At 38.0% G+C, this 23366-nt stretch overlaps 1 protein-coding gene across 1 annotated transcript in view; it reads left to right on the forward strand.

Annotated features, from left to right (window-relative positions):
* The window catches only part of SERPINI1 (serpin family I member 1), a 43917-nt gene extending 29161 nt beyond the window's left edge, over positions 1 to 14756 (forward strand). Inside the window, exons 4-9 of the mRNA XM_026045124.1 lie at positions 850 to 1044; positions 1844 to 2048; positions 4634 to 4731; positions 10038 to 10124; positions 11289 to 11378; positions 12906 to 14756. Coding sequence (XP_025900909.1) covers positions 850 to 1044; positions 1844 to 2048; positions 4634 to 4731; positions 10038 to 10124; positions 11289 to 11378; positions 12906 to 12982 — 752 coding nt within the window. The 3' untranslated portion in view covers positions 12983 to 14756. The remainder of the gene's footprint in view (positions 1 to 849; positions 1045 to 1843; positions 2049 to 4633; positions 4732 to 10037; positions 10125 to 11288; positions 11379 to 12905) is intronic.
* The last annotated feature ends 8610 nt before the right edge of the window (positions 14757 to 23366 follow it).

Here is a 23366-nt window from a genome sequence, read left to right on the forward strand (position 1 = left end):
ACATGACACCTTCCAGCTGGTGCTGCCTCAAGAAGCAGAATTAATTTGTTATTTAAACCATGGATTAAGTAATAATTAGAGTGAGGAATTGATTTATTTTGGCACCTTGCAGTGTCAGTTAAAAATAGAAATGAGCAAAAAAGCCAGCCACCTGAAGTAGGCTGTAATTCTTCAAGAATAGTGGCAAATCTGGGCAGAGGATTGAATTTAATAAACTCAAAATTAGTTTGTTGAAAAGCAAGCTGTTTAAGGTGAGCTGAAGCAGGTAATGTAGATTATGTTCTGATATATATTATTTACTTGGGAGTAGGAGCGAAGCAGCTGCTGTGATCTGCTGACAAAACTCATGTGAACAGAGGAACTGCCAGGGGAACAACTGCTGAGAACTTGCATTGTTCACAATTACTCCTTTCTTTGGAGAAACACACAATTTGGTTAAATTTACATTTCCAAATGGCCCAGGTGCTGTTTAAGTTCCAAAGGATTTCCTTACACACTTAAAACACCCAAAGTGCTGCTTCGATTTGGAACCAAAATTTGTTGGAGTTTTGACCTCTAGGGGATAAAGCTGGAGCACACTTAAGATTTCATCGTGGTGCATATTCAAGCAGTGATCAAGAAACAGTTGATTGACATATGCTTGATGGAAAGATTTACATGCCTACGCTGTGATTTGGGTTTGCAAAACACTGACAGTTTAATCTGGGATTTAAMGGAACATTTGAATTGGAAATTATATGTTAGTACGGCTTTTTATTTTCTTCCATTTTTTAAGCTCTCTTGGGTTTTGATTTAATGTTTAGTTTGATGTGCTGACTGACAGTATTTTTTTTTCTTCCTCCCCCCCAGATATGATCAAAGATTTTGTGTCGTCAAGCGATTTTGGAGCTCTAACCCATTTGGCTCTAATCAATGCAATCTACTTTAAGGGTAACTGGAAATCACAGTTCAGACCTGAAAACACAAGAACTTTTTCTTTCACTAAAGATGATGAAAGTGAAGTGCAGATTCCCATGATGTACCAGCAAGGAGAGTTTTACTATGGTGAGTAGGAGCAGTTTAAAGGTAGTAATACTTTCCTTTATAGCATTGTGGCAATAATACTCATTTGTGATGTTGATTATTCCACCTGCAATTAAGTGTGGTTGTCGACTGACCAATGAATGGATTCTGATATATTTTTTGTAATGTGTTTGTAAAATTGAGTAGTGACTCTTTTATGATTCATAATGACATCTTATTATTTAGATTTGTTTGCCACATGATGAATTTAGGATGTTTGACCATTGTTTTCAACATCTGCGTTTCTAGATGGCTCTCACTGGCATATTTTGTTGTGCTTTGCTGTATATTGAGTAGTGTTGCTAATGTCCCTGTCCTTGTTTTTTTTATAAAAACTTGAGGAGTAAAAGCGGTTCTAGGAAAAGCCAGCCAAGATGGTTGTTGTCTTTAAGTTGTGGTAGAAATATAAAATATGGGGCCTACAGTGTCTACCATTGACAGCATTTACATCAGTCTTATTGATAACCTGTCTATCCCTTGAATGAAAAAATTCTGATCATTTCCATGAAACTCTTGGGATTTTTATTATCTTTGAGGCTTGTCTAACGATGGAAATTAGCTAACAGMCTTGGAGGTATGGTAGCCTCCAGTCTGTGATTTCCTATAGCAGGCAAGCTAAAGTAAACAGAGGTTAAGGCTCAGCTCCTATGGGAAGAAAACAATATTGATTGATACTGAGGAGAGCAAAGAGGGTCACTTTTAGCTCCAGTATCCAAACTTCTTTTGGCTTGGCTACAGATAGAAGAAAATAGTTGTGATAGCTTTTTTTCCTCTTTTGTAGGAGAGTTCAGTGATGGCTCCAATGAAGCTGGTGGTATCTACCAGGTTCTGGAAATACCCTATGAAGGAGAYGAGATGGGTATGATGATCATTCTTTCCAGACAAGAAGTTCCCCTGGCCACACTGGAGCCACTGGTCAAAGCCTCGTTGATTGATGAATGGGCTAACTCTGTGAAAAAACAAAAAGTGGAAGTATATTTGCCAAGGTGAGTTCATCTTTCCCAATCAAAAGATGAGGAAAGATTGCATTTCAAATGATGGGAGTAGATCAAACTTGACCAGCTTGAGTAGATTTGTGGCTGTGTAGCAACCAAATGGAAGCTGCTTGGAGCARAAAGCCTGGGAGCGCCGTGATTCTGCAGTTACCGAGCAAGGGATGGATGTTGTATTTATCTTTCAGCTGCAAACCTCACAAAAGGAAAGTATTCACTCTGAAAGATGCCTGTGTCACTTTGCAGAGCTCATCAGGAGTAAATTCTGTTTAGGAAGGAGCCATTAAAATATTACAAGTCTGAGAATTAACAAAAGCTAAAATGCTTCATTTAAGTGCTAATTCAATTTTTATTTGTTGCTAATTTAAAAGTCCTAATGTTCTGCATCTATGTAAATACAAATGTTGAAATGTAGATCCAGTTTGCCTCTTTCTTCCTCAGAGCAATAGAATAACAGGATATGATTATCAGAAGGGATTAGGACTTCTGTCCATTCATTTGTGGATGTATAAACTGMATGTGTTCAAATATATCATTTATGTTTCATCATTTGTGTTTCATTCCAACTGAAGCCTGAATCCTGTTTCTCTTAGTTGTAATTTTTGGAGTCATAGCAATAAGGAAGGAAATAGAAATGTTTTGGCATCCCTATTTTTCTCTGCCCCATATAGTTGACAGTAAGGAGTATCAATTCAAGTAACTTCCTTTGGAGAAGCACTAAAAGCAAATAACTATGCCGCACCTTCTATAGAAACTACCTACTCGCTGTGTTTTTCCTTTTTTAAAAAAATGTTGTTTTTCTGTGGAGTTTTTAGGYGGAAGGAGTTGTGATGTTAACATTCCGCTAAAATGCAAGAGGTGTTCCTCCTCCTGAGGGTAATGTCTCCTCATATGTGCAGACAGGCTAGCTTCTAAATTTAGGAAACTTAGGTATATGAAGTTAAATACATGAATGCTGTTGTAAAYATATTATTGATACTGAGCTTGAGTTTTTTACAGGTAGGATTGGGTTCTGTTTTCTTTTTTAATCAAAATCAGGACTCGAGGATTGCTTCAAGACACCAGTTTGGACATGAGTTTAGAGGACCTAATTTTAATTTCTTTTGTGCCTGATACCTCCTGCCTCAGACTAGTCTTGTCTGCAGCTCTCATGTAAAAACCCCCAAGGACTTGGTAGGTGCTGGTGAACTAAAGCTGTAAGAAAAAGAGGTAGAACTTATCTACTGTATTTTCAGCTTATAAATGAAGAGCTAGTATGAGCTTGAAATTCCGTAAAGCTACTAACTTCCTTATGAAATTCCAGGGATTAATTGCATGTTTCCAAGGTGCTGGTTTTCCATTAGAATTCAGAGGTGGTCTGTGGGATATTATCAATGCTCTAAATAAATACTTCATAAATATTTTATGCTCTAGACATGTTATAAAATGTGGCCTGCAGGCACTGTCCACTGAGAAATTAAAAGCAGCGTTGGAATAAAATTAAATTTTTATACCCGGAAAGATGCTATCCAATTATAAAGTGAATGTTTTTTTTTAGACTTCTACATTTGTAATAGGGCATGAATGACTAGCCAAAGCAGAGTTAATCACAACTTTCCAATTTCTGTCTGTGCTATCTGTGTGCAAATGAAATTGTGCATTACTTCTCTAAATAGCTAAGGAGAGATTTGTACTGAATTGTTAAATTATACTTACTCATTTTCATTTTTCAAATCATTGTTTCCAGTTTATCCCAGCCTAAAATGATCAACATTTTAAACCACTTCTATGTAAAAAGGGAAACAGACCATGAATCTAATTTACAAAGCTGTCTCCCAAACATCATTTATTTCAAGAGMACAGAAGGAAAAGCTACCTAATAACTGTGCTAGTTTTCACAGTTCCTTTCAAGGATTGTTCCAGTGTGTCTGGATTTCTAAAATGAAACATCTTAATGTCTCAGACTGTACTAAAAAAAGATAAGTTGTTTTTGTTAGAAACTTTCTCTTCTCTCCAGAAGAGAGCAAACTTTAACACGCTGTTCTGAGTCTCCCTCTTATGAGGAACATTTTGATTGTTATTGAGTTATATGGATACATGTTATCGAACTGTGGAACAGGAAAAAATCTGGTTTTGCTAAAGTGTTCATTTAACAGCCAGCTACAGCAGCCTGTAATTAACCCTGAAGAGAAGGAACTTGCTGTAGAAAGAATGCTGAAAGACCAAATGGCCTTGGTCTTTAAAAGCAGCTGCCTGTCTCTGTCAGGCCATTAGATTCTGCACGTTAGTTGGTCTTAGCACTTCAGGAAAACCTGGTTAAAATTCCAGATAAAATGTTGGAGCCTTAAAATCCTCACAGAGATMCTGAGAAGGTGTCCTTCAAGCAGGAGTCTGGCCATATGGTTCTAAGAAGGATGGCTGTTGGTTGCTTGCTTTTTTGGAAGCATTTTTATAGAAATGTTAATGTGCTGCTTTGCTGCTGCTTTGTTATTTATCCCAGTATTTCACTTGTCATCATTATCTAGACATTTTAATCTTCTAATAATAGAAAACTGCTAAAAGCCAAGAACAGAAACGGTATTTACTATTATGTTCTCCAGGTTCACGGTGGAACAAGAAATTGATCTGAAAGATGTCATGAAGGGTCTTGGAATTACGGAATTATTCAGCAGCAATGCTGACCTTACTGCAATGTCTGGTAAGAGTCTTTTGAGCATTTTAGAATTGGAGCTTATTAGAAGTGTAGAGGAAATTAATATTAAGCAAGAGGCAAGTCCATATTGCAAAACACGTGACCCGAGTGTCTTGACAGCAAGTGGGATTTGCACCACAAATGGGTTGTCACCCATAAGATGGGTCTGTCTTATGTCTCCAGAGGCTGTTTGTTGACAGCATTAATGCAATAAGTTACAATTAGTTATCTCCCCAAATACCTTCTGTATAGATGMACCATGTGAATGAAATTCTGTGATAAAGGCCAATTGAATACATATGCTCTGTGTCTGTTTACATTTTTTGCTATTGCATTGTGGTCAGAGGTGAAAATATCCACATCTAGAAATGCAGGTAGGAGTAATAGATATTTATGCTGTTAATACTCTTGAAGGAGATCAAACTAAAATGTGATTGAGCCAACTTCGCTTGAGAACTTACTCTTTCCTTTTGAGTAAGAAGCTGCACAAGCTGTGGATTTAGTGCAGCCTGTTTAGATGATTCTGAAGAAAAATATTTCCTATTTCTCTATCTCCAGGAGAATAAGTTTTATAGTAACATTAGGTATATATTGTTGAAAAATATTTAAATGAGAAAAGTGTCCAAACCAACCAAAAACATACGTGGTGGGAATGAACCACAAAGGGAATGTTTGTTTCTTCATTCTGCATAAAACAGAGACCCAAACATCAGTGAGCAACTCTGAAATTAAGAGGTTCCATGAATCCATAAAGATTGGGACTAGTTTCAATCCGTGTGATTAATGATTTGTTTAAAGCTTGTTTTTATAGTTCTCACAGAAAATRAAAATACCATGTTATATAGCGAATTAACTCCTCTGCTATTAAAAGATTAATTTGTTTACAGAATAATGTAGAGCAGTGTGCAGAGAATTAATGTATTTCATTGTCATGTTCTCACCTTTGATTTAAAGAGCATGCGCCAGCAGTGATGAAAAGGTCATTCGTATAGAAAAGGTTGCTCATAATTTCTTCAGAACAGGAACATATTTTTGAAGGGATATATCTAATGAAAATCTGAGTGGTCATGCTATAGAGACAAGCTTTTAATTAAAATACAAAAGACTGCGTGCCATTTTAAAATTTTCACAATGTAAAATGGAGAGGGATAGAGAAGCAAAACTGAAGGCAAATGGTGAAAGCTGTCTTAGGAAATATATGCATGGAATGTCAGGTAATGGGGGAATTAAGCCAGAGTTTTGTGTTTCATTGCCAAATTTTTCAGAGGAGGTAATCCATGAAATGATTTTTTAAAAWATCAGATGAAAACACTTTTTCAAATATTGACATTTAATTTAAGAAGAGGCTAATTACAAAAGAAAATATAGGGAAATTTTTGAGGATTCTGTTTGAATTTTGAGAATATTTTAAAATATTTTCTTCCGCCTTTCCTGTGTTGCTGCCTTTGGACTATTGTCAAAGAAAACCTTCTGCAATTTCAACAGGTCCTGGCATGGATTGTTGACTTCAGTGAAACTCTATGGGGGTTTAGTGGGCATAAATCAAATTGCAGGAGTACAGATTTCTTCAGTATTCCAGTTTTTAGACTTTTGTTGGAAATGGAAGACTTAACTTCATCATCTGAAATATCTGGATTGAGAGCAATCAAAGAGAAAATACTAATGCAGCTACTATGTGGAAATAAAGTAGTCAGTTAATGTCGATGAGTAGGGAAGCTGGGAGGACACCTCTTAGCCTGGAGTGTTCTTTCTGGCAGGCTTGATTTGGGTAGCTCCAAGGTGTTCAAAATAATCAAACTTGAAACTTGAGGAGAAATGAATCTTGAAACAGCTTTTGGTATTTGGGATTTTAGAGTTCACATAGTGTGTAAACCTGTTGCTGAGTATTTTGATACTACTTGCAATTTGTCCTTGAGCAAGTTAGTCTACTAAAACTTCCCTTTTCTGACAAATAATTATAGTCTTGCCTACTGCTGTGTAATGCTTTAAATGGCAACTGTTTTTAATCTCAAGGTGACCTGCATTTCAGTGAGTAATTAAGTAATAATGACTGACTTTCACAATACAAAGTAATTGGAAGAGGACCATTCTAGTAAATAGTTCTTAGTCTTGAGTGAGGTAGGTATAATTTTTCTGGGACAACTCAAGCCAAAAAAGCCAATAAACCCGCAGTTTTCTTAAATGACTTGCCAAGCAACCAGTTGGCAGCTCAGAGTGGGAGTTTGCTAACATATGGAGTGTAGTGACAAATGAAACGTGATGCTAACAAAGTCATGTACATTAAAAGTAAACCTTAGATTACTCCTACACATTAATGGATGTCTAGGCTAGGGTCTTACAGAAGGCTAAAATCCTGTTGACAAATCTCTGTGGGGCTTTTCTGGGATGATAGGTATCATGCTTTTGGCTCCCATGAAAATTTAAACTTATAGAGGCAAATTGAGAAAAAAATGACATGATAGCAGATGCTTAGGTAAGCCTCACCTTATCCTCAGTAAAAGGCATAAAGAAAAGACATCATAATGACAAGTTTGCACATAAATATGAAATATTGCCATCACTCCTGACTTGACAATCACAAAATAGAACAAAAGAAGGATGCCTGAACACCAGGTAACAACATTAACTTTGCATATGAAAAGAGATTTTGCTTCAGGGAGAGATGATGAAGGATACGATAGTGGCAGTATAACGTGAATAGTCTAGAGAAAACAAACTGGATGTAGGTTGTTTGTTTCACTATCCAAGGACCAAGATGTCATGTGAAGCTGAAAGGGAACGGATTGAAACCAAATAGAAAATACCTCTTGGAGAAAAATCACCCACAGAACTATTTGATTGAAAAAAATAGGATAGGATTAAAAAAAAAAAAACCAAAACAGCTTTGATATTTCAGAGCAATGAAAACTGCATTGAATAAAACTCTTCTGTGTATTCTGTGAATTACACCTCATGCCCTGAAGCAAGTTTGTATTCTGGGCGAGAGGATTTTCTGTTTATCGGTAGGTTTTTGTGCTAGTTGTCACCCATAAAGCTGCTTTTGCCTTGTTCTGAAGTGGCAATAACTACTGCCAAAGCAGTGTGCTTGGCTAGTTTGACATAGTGGCCACTTATATTCCTGTTGACTTATTTCTCCTGCCACTTATAGTCCTGTTGACTTAATATATTGGTTTTTACACTCAGATTCTGAATACATTTACAACTAGCCATATTATTAGATCATTAGAGCTGATGGTAAATGTTAGTAATGTTTGTATTAGCAAAATTAAACCATCCTTCTGTGTCTGTCAGATGGAGATCAGTCTTTGGGTTTGATCAAAAATGCAGTGTGCTCTGCAGAAATTTTCGGGATAATGTGGGTTAGTGCTGTAAATAGCAGGTCCCAGAAGAAGGCTTAAATAAAAAATGTGGTTGGCATGAATGGTTAGGGTGAGGGTGCATCATTTTGTCTGCTACTATACAAATATATTGGGATTTTAGGATAAAATACCTCTTTGGAGCTCCCTAAATGCTGCAAAATTCTTGTTTTCTTTGGCTTGTGCGAGTTTGCCTGCTTAGTTACATTTTCTTTATTTTTGCTTAAGAACATTTCCAAGTTCAGTTACCTAGAGCAAGAAGCTTGCAGAACTGTCTAGTGAGCTCAGTAGCAGTTAGCATGTTAGCTGACATGTTTTAAAAGGCAACACAAAAATTACATGAGACAGGGGGAATTATTTAGTGGGATTATGCAAGTGGACGTGGATCTGTCACACTTTTTTGCCTTAGATATCTGTCCATTATCATTTCTGTAAATCTTCTTACACATCAGGTTTGTAAACAAAAGCACCTTCAGAATATTCAGGTTTTACTTATATTCATAAGAATGTAACTGTTAGAAGATAATTTTATTTAGCACTTGCTAGTAGTGTTTTTTTTAATGTGGGTTGTTTTTTAACACGTAATGGCCAAGGTTTAAAAGTGCTTTTAGTATTTGAATGTAACCACATTATGTTTTCAGGTGGTCTTTCTCTATTAGCAACACATAAGGATACAAAAGCTGTTGGAACTGTACATAATCTACAAGATAAGCATATGCTGCATGGCCCGTATTTTACATTAATACTGCTGAAGACTTAATCCAAGYTTCCAAGATAAGCTCCCTGAAAAGTTACAGCTCAAGCCTAAGACGTTTATGATGTTTAGCAATCTAGGAGGTCTTACAGCACACAGCCCCTAGGGAATGACCTGGGGCTTTTCTTGCAGAAATGTAAGTGACTGAGCTGTGAGGTTTAGTTGAGTTTTAAAAYGTGTGGCCATAGTGAGACCTGGAGAGGCACGTTCTACATTATAATCTGCTGTCTCTTGTTTCTGTGTTCACGTTAAAACTGCTGGCTGTAGTTGTAAGAGACAAAATAAGTGGCTAACAGTATTCCTAAGCTTTCTGTTCTCGCCTGGCCTTCAGCTGGAGTCTCCAAGCTGAGCAGAGTTTCACGAGGGTCAGAAATGTAAAATTGCACAATTGTCTTCCTGGGATGGTTGGACCGGGTTTTCACGGCTCTGTAACTCCCTGTTCAGGAGGCTTTAATTTCTTTCCTAACTACCAATTGTTCTCTGTCATTACTGTAGATGTCAGTGGTGCAATATCTATAGAGTATCTAATTCTTACAATGTCATACAGTGACATCTAGTCTGATTAAATGAAGCTGTTGCTTCTGCAAGGGGCTGAGCATTCTGAGTATTCAGGCAGAGAAAAGCACTGAGACATCCAGAGACTTCAGCAGGAATAGACTTGAACCTGAGTCTAAGTCCTGGAAAGGTAAGATAACACTGAGAAAAATCAGTCCCACATTGGCTTTTGTTGCATTAAATATCTTTCATTTTCCTTATACAAAATGCTGAGAGTAAAGGAATTTTTTCCCCATGTCAAGTCAACATTGCAGTTAATACAAAAGTACATAAAAATCTTCCTGTTCGTAAGCATTTCTTCTGTAGTGTCATAATTCTTTTTTCCCCTAAACTGTTGATTTTTAAGTTTTTTGGTGCAAGAATTGTCACTTACTTATGCTGGATCTGGTATGTTGGCACTGCAGGTCCTGCAATGCTATTACAACACTAAATAGCATAGGAGTTCACTACAAATACAGACCAGGTAAATGGTGCTCCTCTCCTTCATGCAGGGGAGATTTTCATGCAAATCTTGTGCACAAAGCTTTTTATTCTGCCTCTATTTGGTACGGAAGGTGGATGATAATCTTGGGGTTCCGTGTCGGTGCATCTTTAAATACTTCMTTTTTACTTCTGAGCCACTTGAAATGTTTCCTTCTCCTCTCCAGATAACAAGGAGCTTTTYCTCGGAAAGGCTTTTCATAAAGCATTCCTAGAAGTTAACGAGGAAGGATCAGAAGCTGCTGTTGCCTCAGGTACCTGACTGAAAAGCAGAACTAAATCAAATGTCTGGTTAATTAATATTTTAAAGCTGACTTAGTGCAGAGCCAGGGAAGCGGAGTAGCATGAAGACAAAGCACAGCTAGTGGGCTGCTTTTTGGAAGAGAATTCTGGAAAGTCAAAATGTTGACGTTTTCATAACACGGTATGTTTTGCAAAGCATTTTGAGCATCCTATGGAAAAGCTTCTGTTATATTTCTAAGTGTCAGGTAAACACAAACTGCAATTTACACTTTCTGAATTCTAATCTGAATTTCAATTCTTGGTAATTGGAGGGTGGATCTGCTAATTGAGATGCAGTGATTGAGCCTTTGCTCCAGAATGGCCAGGAAGTTGTTGCCATTGCATTAATAAGCTCATGGATGGGGAGGTAAGGTGGGATGGAGTAAATAGAAAGTTGGTTTGCCAGTATTCATGCTGCAAAGCCAGATGGTTGATTACTTGGTTGTCACATTTTCTTCCTGAAAATAAGCTTTATTAATTGCYAAATGGGATTATTAGGTGATTAATTGTACCAGTACTCGTCCTAGTCTTTCAGGGAAAAACAGTTTTCATCATGAATACCAGTAACTGTTAGAATACAGTGTTTATATGGACAGAGATTACTGACATACATGAATTTTTGGTTGGCAGTGCAGTTAAAAATGTAAAAGAAAATGACACATTGGGAATAACTGCCTGGAGAAATTCATGCATCTCCAAATAAAAATAATGAAGAACCAAATTCTGCTTGACTGCTGGTTAGTTTTACCCTCAACCCCTTTTTTATTTAAAGACTCAAGTGACTCAAAGCTGCAAGATCAGCCTGTTTAGCTACTGCTTACTCCAGTTACTAGAGATCACTTGTTACTATCAAATGCAACTTTGGAACAGGTCAGCAGCACTGTTTAACTTAATGCACTTTCTTTCTAAAGTGAGCAGGCTTTTTGCATCTGCTAATTTGTAAACTGCTCAGTGCTGGAAGTAAATAGTGCTGCGCTGTTCATCATTCTGAAAGCATAAACAAGCCTGCAATTACTTGGGCCCTTCCTCTTGTTTTCAGTGTCTTTGAGCTGCAGGTATTTCCCCCATGAAGAGTGGGAGAATGTGAAAAGGATGCAGTGATGTTTAACAAGTTGCCTGTGTTCTTTTTCCTTTAGGAATGATCGCTATTAGTAGAATGGCAGTGCTGTATCCCCAGGTGATAGTTGATCATCCTTTTTTCTTTTTGGTCAGAAACAGACGAACAGGTGAGATTGTGTAAAACGTCTCTTTTCTCTGTCCATCAGTATTGTGCAAGAGAAAACTGTACATTTTGATCAATTGATTGGTCTTGTAGGAATTTTCCTTCATCTATCTTGTGATGCCTGGTATTAAGACCTACCTTTTCCAACAAATCTGTGTCCTCTTAACACTTCACTAAGACAGACACCCAAACCTCCCATTTTCCTGCAAAGTATTCGTAATTCTTTTTGATGGAAAAATGATTTATATTATGGGCAGAAATTACAGCTGTGAATAATTCTGTGCTGTTGAAGTGTTCTGTGAGAGACAAGGGGTGAGAACAGCAAAATGGGCACTAAGTAATTCTCTGGTTTCATCTTTGTAATTTCTCTCTCCTAATGATGTGAATGTGCCCGGGTGACAAATAGGATGTTACTTCACAGCCACTTAGGAGACTACCTGATGGATCAGTGTGTTGTAGCATTTTATCTGTTCTGTAAGCAAGCATCAGTAGTCCTGGTTTGCACGGGGGTTTGTTGCATTTGAGTTGCCCATCATAAGCATCAGTGTTTATTAAACCAATTAGACCTCAGTGATGTTTATGCTCTAACGAGGCTGGGTGCCTTGTGTGCAAGATGTCATACAAGTGCTTACAGTTTGTCAYGACTGTCCCTAAGGACCAAAAGTTGAGAAGCTTTGCTCTTGTACAGATGGAGTTAGGCAAAAATGCAGGTGGAGTCAGGCCTTTGCCCTGCTGGATTCTCCTGTCTCAAAAAAAAAAAGTTTAAATAGGAAGAGAGTAGATGCTCATAGCCTTGGGGCGGTTCTTAATGTTTCCCAGGCATTGTTGCATTTATAGTAACTATAGCATTTATACCTATAGCTATAGTAAAGCCAACAAGCACGTGCTAGTTTAGAAACCTAAGGTTAGAAACCTTTGGAAAAGAAAAACCTTTTTTTTCCTTGTGAAAGTAGTCTCAGTGCACATGATAATTGAGGTTAGCTTTAAATGGTGATTAAATGACTCAGGAGAGCAGTATGTCTTGCTGTAGAGTGCATGTTGCAATGGGGAGCACATCTGAACACGTATGTACCGAATAATGCTTGTGTGGTGCTTCTGTGGCGCTCTCATAACATGAGAAACGTTGTCCAGCAGCTCAGGAAGATTATTCTGAGTAGGCTTGCCCAGCTTTGGAAGTCTCCAGCCTCAAGGCTGGCACTACCTTCACAGCAGTGGCAGTATTTGCATGGGCTTTTACCAGAGCTACAGAAATGAAAGAAAATTTTGTTTGGATTTCTAATGGGTTTGAATCAAGCCCTTAAATTAAGCTGGGGCACTTGCATGTTGAAGACTTTGCAGTTCTTGCCTGCTTTGTACCTGTGCCCACTCTCCTATGCATGCATAGCCCCCCCACACACACACCCTGTATTCCTATAAAAAATATTCATCATACTTTCCAGGCTTTAATATTGGTTTTATCACCTTATACCCTCCACCTTTTCTTTTGGTTTTGACTTCTCCCTTTCCCCCCCACCCTTCTCTCTTGCCACAGGTACTGTCTTGTTCATGGGAAGGGTAATGCACCCTGAAGCAATGAATGCAAGTGGCCATGACTTTGAAGAGCTTTAGCTACCACCAGCTGCCAAAAAAAAAAAAAAGGAAATAAGCACATAAAGTTTGAAGTTAATATATTTAAGGTTTGCTGTGTTTTTTCCCCCAAAATACTGTTTAAAAGTCTTTCAGGTTTAACTGTGGCTTAAATTGCAAGTTGTTTCTGGAGGAAAGTTTGCAGTATTAAAATAATGTTCTGTTTCTGTAATTGTGATTGCTGTGTCCTTAAAATAAAGTTGTATACATGTCAACAGCTGCTGCTTGTTCTAGTGAATTGTAAAGCAAAAAAAAAAATTTGCAACTCCATAAACCCTAAATTTTTTACAGTCCAAAGGCTGACTTGATCAATGAGACAGGAGCAGAATGTGTGCAGCTCTGAATAATGCAAATGGCAAACCTTAAGGACTTAGAGCTGGATGAGGAATTATATCTGGAAAATGTAATTTTGTCCTGTTCTTGTAGTAAACAGACTGCAATGTGGTGTTCCATCAAAGTTAATGGAATAAATTAAGCCTAGTGGATTTTTATTCCATAAATTAGCTGCAGTAGACTTTTTTGTGTGAATCTCCCACATGTCATCCTAAAAAGTTGTTTTTATGAATGCTTCTGCATGTGCCCCTGCAATTTACTTTCCATAAGTGTTGATGCCAATAAAATTTGATAGCATGAATATTTAGACTAGTCAGTGGAGAATAGCTATATATATATGGCTGAAATAAATTAATTGAAAGGGTCACATCATTCACGCGGATGTATTTTCTCCCCCAGAATAGTTGTTGTTCTTGGCAAACTCAAACTTTGTACCATCTTACATCAATGATCTAGAATGACCTTTCTTTTAAAATAAAAATCTTAATTTCAAGAGTTGAAATATATTCGGTTCATAAATATCTAATGGAACATAATCCTTTTTGTTCTCAGTTTATTGAGAATAAACAGATAGAGGAGAGGGACACACAGCATAAGTAAATATTAGCAAGGGGTTTAGTTGTCATTCCCGTTAGTGGGAGGGAAGAGAGGTACCAGTTATCACCAGAAAGGCAGATAATTATTTCTTTCCTGTTTGTATAAAATATAAAATGAACAGGAGTTACTCAAAGTTAAAAGAGAATAGGGAAGTATTGTCTTTGGGGAATAAAGGGGAATGCTTTTAAGAAGGAGCAGAGGTGAACTTTACTAATACCTAAAACTAGCCTCAGTGTAACAGGAAAGAGCTTCTATGAAATGGAGTTAGGTGATGGCTGGTTCTTCATATTTAAATAATTCTTTTAATATCCTCTGTTTGTAAAAGTGTCTGAGATGCTAAGGATTTCTTGTTTTAAACTTTATGGGAGGCCTGAAAAATAGGTGGGTGTTCTTAAGCTAAATTTACATTTCAGGCAAGTTTGAGGCAATTACTGAGTTTGAAAGAAAGGACAAAGCAGATGACAGCTCAGTGATGTTTGTTCTCAGTGAAGTTCTTCCTGACCAATTTTTATTTCCTTGGATCAATCTGTTGCAGTGTAGAAGCTTCTTGTTAAGGGGAGGACTTTGAAGATAGACTTGAACTAAAGCTRTGGAGTTATGGAGTGACGACTGCCAGTCAACGATATTGATAGAGGATGTCAGGCAAGTGCATAGACTTCCCTACCAGTTAGACTGAGCATAGGTACTAAGTGGTAAGATGCAGAACCTCATAGTTTAAAGACTCATTTTGAGAATTGCTTCAGTGAGCATTTAAGAAAAACAATAGAAACAAGAGCAAAAAGTAGTTACCTTGTTAGATACTCATGAAATATCCAGTTTATCTACCTTAACTTCAGAATTATATAGTTTTCTGCAACCCTATGAATTATTACCAAATTATATGAAGATGTTTGCTCTCAACCACAGTGAGAGCAGCCCTTGAGCAGTCCTTATTAATAGCGATAACCCTGAGTATTGTTGTCAATTTTATATATGAAAATATAGATATATGTGTGGGTAGACACACATGAGTATTGTTTCACAGTGCATTTTAATCTGCATTTGTATAATGGTCATCTTTGGGAAAAAGTAGCCAAGTTTTTTTTGTAATGGAAACTTGTCAGTTGAGTTTCACMTGTTAGTTTAGATATCTATTTTTAAAAAGAAACAAACAAATGTTTGTATTTGGGGCAGAGTGTGAGGCATGTCAAAAAAAAAAATAAAATACTGCAACTTCGATAGTTGTGCTGTCTAAGTGACCCGTGATGGRACAGGGGATACTAGAATCTGTCTGGTGTGCATGGAGTTGAGCATGGGTTGCAATCTTCTGTCCTTCCTGCGGGCACYACCAGGATCTTGCTACAAATTCTGAACAGGGCTGCAGTTGGAGAACACTGTCCCTTTAGTGGTGGCCTGGTAAGTTCTGCCTGATGGCTTCAGGCTGGCTGGTCCCTTGTACCAGCACTGAGCTCATCATACATGAAAGCATCTATTGTGAGTGAAAGTATCTCTAGAAAACAGCTGCTAAATTTCTACAGAGTGCACAGATCCCTGAAGTAAAAATAATCAGTTGGGAGATACTTAACTTTCCCTTTATCCCCATTCACTCAAAGCTTGTGACTCTCAAAATTTAAGAACTGCAATTATTTGTAATGATGATTCATTGATAAGGTAATACTCAAGATAGTGCCTGTAACTTCAGAATATAATTTGTCTGCAGACTAAYTATATTTCCAGTGAGAAAGCTGTTTCAAATCTCAATACCAATCGTGGGGGGAGCATCATCGTTCTGCCCGTGTCCTGAAAAATGAACAGCCATTTAAGCTGCTGACTAGCAGTTGATACCTCACTCGCGTCAACCTGGCTGACAAAATTGGGGGAGGAAACGGTATCCTTTTACTTGCTTTTTTGTCTTTTATTTCAGTGTAAATGATACAGAACTTGTTTGAGATCACTATAGCTACTCTGGGTTTTCAGACATAAAAAGGAASCAGAATTCAGCATGCAAAGTAAGTGTGAGCCAAAAAGTTTATAGAATAGTTTTACTAACAGGGAATCTGATTATGGTAGCAACAGATTGAAGCTGCTGTAGCAGAATATCCTTAACATACTAGTACAGAGGAAGAACTAAGAGTAGGATTAACARGAGGAAATGTATCCATTTTTGTTCAGCCTCACAAACAGTATTTTTCCACTCCCTAAAAAGCTGTCCAAAGTCTGCAAACTGAGCATTTTTTCCTGAATTTATCAGTAGGCTTTTTGTTCTTTTATTTCCTCCTAAGAGCTGGCCGTGGCCCACAGGCTGTTGGAGATATGCACCAGTCTCCTGCTAACTTTGAAGAACAAGGAGAGATGCTCTCCGAAGAAAACAGAACAATCTCATTCCTTGTGAACGCTCAGCAGGAGTCAGGGTGAGCACGGCCACTTTTACCTAGCAGACACGTAGCCCTTCTCTATTGCTGCAGCAGGAAACAGGTTTGACCAGGAGTTCTCTGTGCGCTTTATGTGCTGGGAGCAGCTCACAAAAAATGAGCTCCTTTCAGTCCAATAATGCCAGTGCTCAGAAGAACATGTTGGAACATATGCAGGTGTTAATAGCACACAAACAGAGCCTGGCACTTACCTAATAAAAGGAGACAGACAATCTGTTCTTTTCCTAAGATTTCACTGTGATTCCTTTAGCTGGGTTTGGTTTGTGATTTCTTTGAAACACAGAGAGTTGCCTTGGGTTTGTATTGAAAAGCTCTGTTAGAGCTTTCCTGAAATACTGCATTTCAAATGAAAAACTACTTTTGCCTTTAAGTGAGGTGAACTGTGGCTGGCCTAGCCATGACCTGAAGTCAGCAGCTTCTTGGAAGGGCAGAAGGCTCCTGAGAAAAATCTCCCCAACAGTAGCCGACCTCTCTAAGACTAAACACAACCTGTAGAGGGCAACAGAGCTGTAGTAGTAAATCTGACCATGCTTCTTAATATTTAATTACTATTCCCGTATGTGTTGTTTCATTGTTCATGCAAAATGTATTAGGCTATCCAAGAGTACCCTAATTGGCAGTGCATTGGACATGATCTAGTYCATGTGCTTCATGCTACTGTTTTTGTGGTTTTTTTCTCCGAGAAGTACATATTAAGCATGCCTACTGAGCTGTATAAGAGCTCTGAGTGAACAGAAYCTATTTCAGTGCATTACTATTATTAGTAGAAAGCAGTCAGTGATCTGCTGTTGCAGAGGGTRAAAAGCAAGGGCATAAACTCTATCCAATTCAAAGAACAGGTGCCAGGTTTATATGAGCTTTAGTAGTACTTACATTTTTGTAGTATGCTCTGCACTCAAAAATTCTAGTGTTATATACATTAAACTTGTCCACTTATTACTATTYCAAGCGTTAATTTTGGCTATCATACCAAAAATCCTAATGGGAATATATGCTTAAATGGATGCAAGAAAACCTTCTCTGGTCCACAGAAGAGACTGAARGCACCACATTGGAAAGGGTAAGATGTCCCTATCATTTTCTCTGAGATGATAACAAAGGAACTGCATTCCTGGCAAGAGTTGCCTATTAGATGCTAAGCTCCTTTCCTTTGCTCTCCAAATTTGCAGGAAATGACAGTAAGGACCATGGATTATATTTTGAACCTGGTTTGCCCCCATTGTAATGTTACAGAAAATGCATAAGTATAAAATTGGACTATGGCGCTGAATCAAGTTCATGGTATTACTGAAATGAGATCTTAGTGTTCTACCAGAAAGGGAAGAAAAGCATTTTGTGGCTATTTTTTATTTTTCAGGGGTGGACAAAAGTAGAGACCACAAGATGTCACTCTCTCCTAAGCAGCTCGGAAGTGCTTTACCTTAGCAWTCCTTTGGGAATGTTGGAAAGCCAAATACCCACAATGGATTTTCCTCTCTAATAAGTGTATGTAACTTTTGGTGAAATCAAAGGGTTGTTTGTGAGTCTAAAATCCAGGTGCCTGGAATTAGCAACTGGCAAATGTCACCCATCTCTGCTCTGTGGCCCAAGCCTCTCTTTGATTCTTTACCACTTAGCAATGCTAAGTGCATTTAAGGTATATGGTGAATTCATAGATCCAGCTCACAGCCTGCATGGCTGTGCTGGGTGCTAGGTGAGCTGAAGTAAAAGACAAAATTTACGTTTCTACCCATCCGAGTAAATAGCACTAGTGTTGATACTATGATTACTTCAGAGTCCCAGGGCTGAAGCAAGAGATGCTCTCTCTCTGTTGATAGTAATGGAGAAATAACTCAGGTTGGAGTTACTGCTATGCTGGCTTTACTCTGTTGTTATTTTCTGATTTACCTCTATTTTTTCTCGTCTCCCTTGCTGCTGAGCCCACAGCCACTAGAATTTCTGCAGGAGCCAATTCCCAGCATGTTCTCCCTTTAAGCAATGCAATTATCCTAATGTGCTGGGTATTTCACTCTCTCTGGGGAGAAATTAATTTTTTTTCTTATCAGAAAAGATTTTTATTCTTTTTTAGAAGACTACGCRTATTCCCAAAGCTGTGCTAGCAGGTTAGGGCAGGGGTAGCATTTCCATCCCTTTTAAGGGGTATCTTTGCTGTTYTCCTTACATGGGAAATGAAAATATTTGGGTTAGAAATGTATGATTACAAAAGCACGGTGCCAGGGAAGAGGGAAAAAGGTACCTTAAGTCAGGTACTACCAGTAAAGTGTGAATTTCCTTCCCTCATGAGCTACTCTGGATCTATGGACATGTTCAAAGAGAACTTGCTGTTTAACTTTCCATGTAAAACAGGCTGCAGTCCCCAGGGATTGGGGATCAGGCTGCAGTAGTTACAGACTCTGCCTGCTTACTGGGGGCTTCTGTCAGCTGGTTCAGTAGCTTGTCTGCAGCCTCCAGCTGCTATTGCTTAAGGGCTATAAAACACAGTTACACATAACAAACAGTTCACCATACAAAAAGGAATATATCTGCTTCATGAGCTGGTAGAGCTTATGAACAGCACGGTGTATCTGTTTCCCCATCTACTGGGGGATAGCAAATATCAAATAACATTCTCTTTATACAGGACTGCTTTTGTAACAACATCTACATTTGGGTTGTTTTTTTGTAGCAGTAATTAGGAGCCATAGTGATGAATGAATTGCTCTAGGCCTTAGCTAAACTGGCGGATAAGATTGTCCGYCATGCAATAATGTGTAGTTGAAAATGCAGTTTAGAGACAATAGTGCCTGCAAGGCTGGTAGAAGGATATCAGACTTATTTGCACTCACTCTGGTGCATAAATGGAAAGGCAGTGAAAATAAAAGCACTATTTTTGTCTACAGATAAATGTATTTATGAATAAGTGACTTTTGGCTCCTCTTACTATTTTAGAAATTGTTCAGACTTTTCAAAACACTATACAAAAAAAAATCTGGTAAGGGCTATGCCTGGAATCCAAGCAGCTAATCATTTTTAAGTAAGTGGAAGCTCAAATCAAGCRTGGCAAAGCTCAAAACGTTAGCAGCTGTTTCTGAAAGCGTGATGTTCAAAAGCCTCCACAGGATGCTCCACCTTCCACTGTGATCAATAGTCTGATTTTTTTCCCCTTAATGATGTGTTTGCAACACTATGTTCTGAAAAGTAATTTGCCAGATAGTTCTAGCAAAATTCTGAGTCTTCTACTAAGAGCTGGCTGAGGAAAAAGATTAAATTCATTCCTGCAGCTGGGGAATTAAACCCAGGTTACCTGACTTTCTATCTTTGCAGTCACACTGAATCATAACTTGAATGACTATTCAGGTATGACCTATGCTTTACAGTTGACAGGTTGTTTCAGCATCCACCTCTCAAACATATGTCTTCTGTTCCCTATGGAAAAAAAATGTCTTTTGGAAAAAAAGGAAAGAAGAATCCCTACAGGAAAGAAAGGAGTCTGTATTTGTCTAGCCATGTGTTAAGCAAAGAAAAAAGGAAAATCTGATGCATAGTTAATRGATTTTATCTAAACTGAGTATTTAATGTTCCCATTAAGGGATTAGAATTGGCTTTGGAAAAAAWAATCCTGTTGTTTTTCCAGAAAGTTCCTTTTTGCATGTGTTCAGATGGGGTGCAGCACAACTGCTACACAGAAGAGCTTTGAGCATTCTATCAGGTATTATAAGACTTAGGAGTTTAGGCTAAATCAGAGTTTAAAATTTTTGCTGTGCAKTGACACGTATTTCTTAAGATCCATGTTTTAAAACCAAGCAACTTAAAGTGATAGAATATAGAATATATACAAGCAATAACTGTGTAGCAACACCTTTATAGAATGAAACAAATATGCCATGAACATGCCAAGAAATACAAGAAATCAGGAAGTCCTTCATGCCCTGTGACCTGTGTGAGTCATGGTCTAAAGGGTCACGGTTTGGACAATGCCAAAGCTCACCAGTGGCCAAAAATCTGATACACAAACTGTTTTATTTAAGACTTTTGCAATTGTCAGTAAAAGGCATATTTGAAGTGGTAGTACGCAGAAAGCTGAAATGATTTTAATAATTTTCAGTAAATTCACAATAGAATTTTTCAGATTCATTACAAAAGAAATTCATGCKTTTGGGAAACATTCTCTTTGGGTCAGGCTGCTGACTAGGAATTGCCAGTGTAGAGACATTCCGTCATTTTCCAGCGGGAGAAACACACAAAGCTCTCCTGCCAGCTCTGAACCAAGGAGAGTTCTTTGTAAGCTGTATCAGCTGAACTGCTCTTAAAATCTTCAGCRAAATCCATGAAGAGGCCAAGGAGGACATTTTTTAATTCACTCCCAGCTGTTCCATATTAATGTACCTCCAATGATTTTTCCTCCATAGAATTTTTGCCTTGGTCTAAACCAAAGGAGAACCACACAGTGGCCTATACTTTTCATAAAGTAATTTCAGGGTTGTTTGTTTGTTTGTTTGTTTTGTGTTTTTCCCTCCAAAAAATTGTGAATCGTCACAATATTTCAATGTTTGTTTTCCTGATACAGTTTCAAAGGATGCAAGTGGACCCAGCTAACCTTGACTCTTTAGTTCATTTATTTTTCATCTCTCTTTCCATTTTCATCTGTTTAACATTTAGGTAATGTATTGATTGCTGATGTTTTGTGTCGTGATATATGCAAGATGAAGCACTTGAAGCCACGAGCAAAATAGATTAGCTTGTATCAGCATTTATAAAAGCTGAGAATATTATTAGTGCTTCCTCTTCACCATGATGATTACAAGGTATGCATACATCATCCTAAAGGAAAAAGTGTTTACACCAAACAATCACATAGGATCCAAAATTACCCACACCAAACATTTTCATCATGAGAACTTATTAGTCAGAGGCTTTATAAAAATCTTTTGTAGTCTGTAAAGAAGATTGCTATTCATTTCAATCAGTTTAGGACCGTATGAAAATTTCCTTCAGGTTGTGTCCAGAAGCATAATAGAGAACCACTTGAGACTGGCATACTTGTAATTTTTGTTAATTAGTAAGAAATATGTTTTTGCTCAGTAGTGACAAAAATTACTTCAGATCCTTTCCCTGAAAATATGAACTGACCTCTGAAATTAAAGTGTTCCTACAAAAAAAAAGTCAACTTGAATGTAGATGTATTACGAGAATCAGAAATCCTGCTACTATTATACAGTTATGTTACAAGTAAGCAAATTCTAACCCAAGTAAAATTATATTTGCATAAAACCATTATGTAATATAGTACAAAATAACAAAGCCAGTCTCTGCCTCTTGATTTGAAGACTGGAGGACTATTCCTTGGGGCAGGAGACCTTTCATAGTGTAGAGCGCAGTTTGTTTCACTCTCTGCCTTTCTCCTTACCTGTTTAGGGAGCCTAAATTGTCCAGATCTGTGTCTTTGAGTCTCTAAAGTTAAATGGGATATTTGCAGGTATTCAGACCATCCTTGGAAACATATTCCTCTTCCCACAGGCACTGCACAGAGAATTCACAAGTCAAATGTAAGATGAGAAGCAATAGATGGATGAAGGCAGAGAATCCTAGGGGAATAGAGGGCTATCACTGCGTAACACGATGGGCTGTGGCAGAGCTCACTAGCTCCTTGTCAGCACCGAGGGCTCTCAAGAGGGGTCCTGACCCCCATTTGAGGAGCTGGCAGAATTCATTCCCGCATGTGCTGCCTGTGTATTACTTGGCATGCGTTTGGCTCGCAATGGCTTATTATTTGATTTACTGCCAGTGTGCTGAAAAGTAACTTTAGGACAAGTTAATTTGGCCTCTCTTACCCTTGATAGCACCTGCTTAAAATATGCTGCCTTCTGTGAATGACAAGTGTGTAGAGATCATATTATGATAGTTCCAAGGTAAGTGTCTTCTGAAAAGCAACGTATAAGGCTATTTTTCAAAAGGGCCATTAACCATCTGGCAGCGCATTTTCCATCTTCCTTTGTTGTAGACCCTATAATCAGAATAGCACTCAAGAAAACACAGATCAGCCTTTGCTATTTTCATTAGAAATACATGCTGACAACCCTATAAACAAAGGTCTTTAAATGGAAAATGACCAGAAACTTGTTTTACCTTTGTATCTTTTTGGAAGTCATAAAGCCCTCCTTAATTTTTAGATTTTAAGCACACAGTTCTTTTTTTTTGACTGAAATTCTGRTATTACTCATTTTGTAGGTTTGCTCACATTCAGCACTATGGAAGACAGAATATCCTAATAAACCCAGGAGGATTTTGTGTATGTGATGCCATTGTAAGTATGGCAATTATGCTGCTGATGAATTACACTTCTGTGACACTCGAATCCTGCTCAGTCACAGCAGTTAGCACTGGGTTTTTCCTAATACAGTTGGTAAATGAGTCTCACATTCTATGCTCCTGTCTCAGAGCTCACTGACTGCAAGCTTTCAGATTAAACTGTTGCTTTGCATAGTGGAAGGCTACTGTGAAACTCTTGTCCCCATTTGTCAGGTTAAAAAAGAAAATGGTAACAGGGAGAGACTATAAATTCCAAGCCATAAAAYGACATGAAGTCTGAGGATTAGCTATGTCCCAAGCCAGTGTCCACATGAGTGAATCATCTTGTTGGGCCAAAGCGCTAATGAATTTATATAGCAGCAGGAAACAGTCTAAACGTCTAAAAGCAAGACAACAGATATGTGAGGCGTTTAGGAGCAACAGCTGATGGCCCCTCAAAGATGTAACATACGATTTGCACATTCATAAAGAAATACTTAATTTTATTTACTTATACTAGTCTATGTTTTGCTGTAATCCTTATTTATCTTGTGTCACCAATAGCAAACTACATGTCATACACTGGATGACATGTGAGACAGTGCTATGAACATTCTGGGTATGTTGCCTGCCTGGAGAGAGAAGCGCTTCTTGCCTTCCTAGCCATAGGGTGTACGCACTCCTACTGCTTTCTTTTGTATTCAACAACTCCACAAAACAGCCAAGGCAAAATGAAAAATGAGGAATACTTCTGGAGT

This window comes from Nothoprocta perdicaria, unplaced genomic scaffold (genome assembly GCF_003342845.1).
Source record: "Nothoprocta perdicaria isolate Ctin4 unplaced genomic scaffold, notPer1 scaffold_4, whole genome shotgun sequence".
Lineage (NCBI taxonomy): Eukaryota > Metazoa > Chordata > Aves > Tinamiformes > Tinamidae > Nothoprocta > Nothoprocta perdicaria.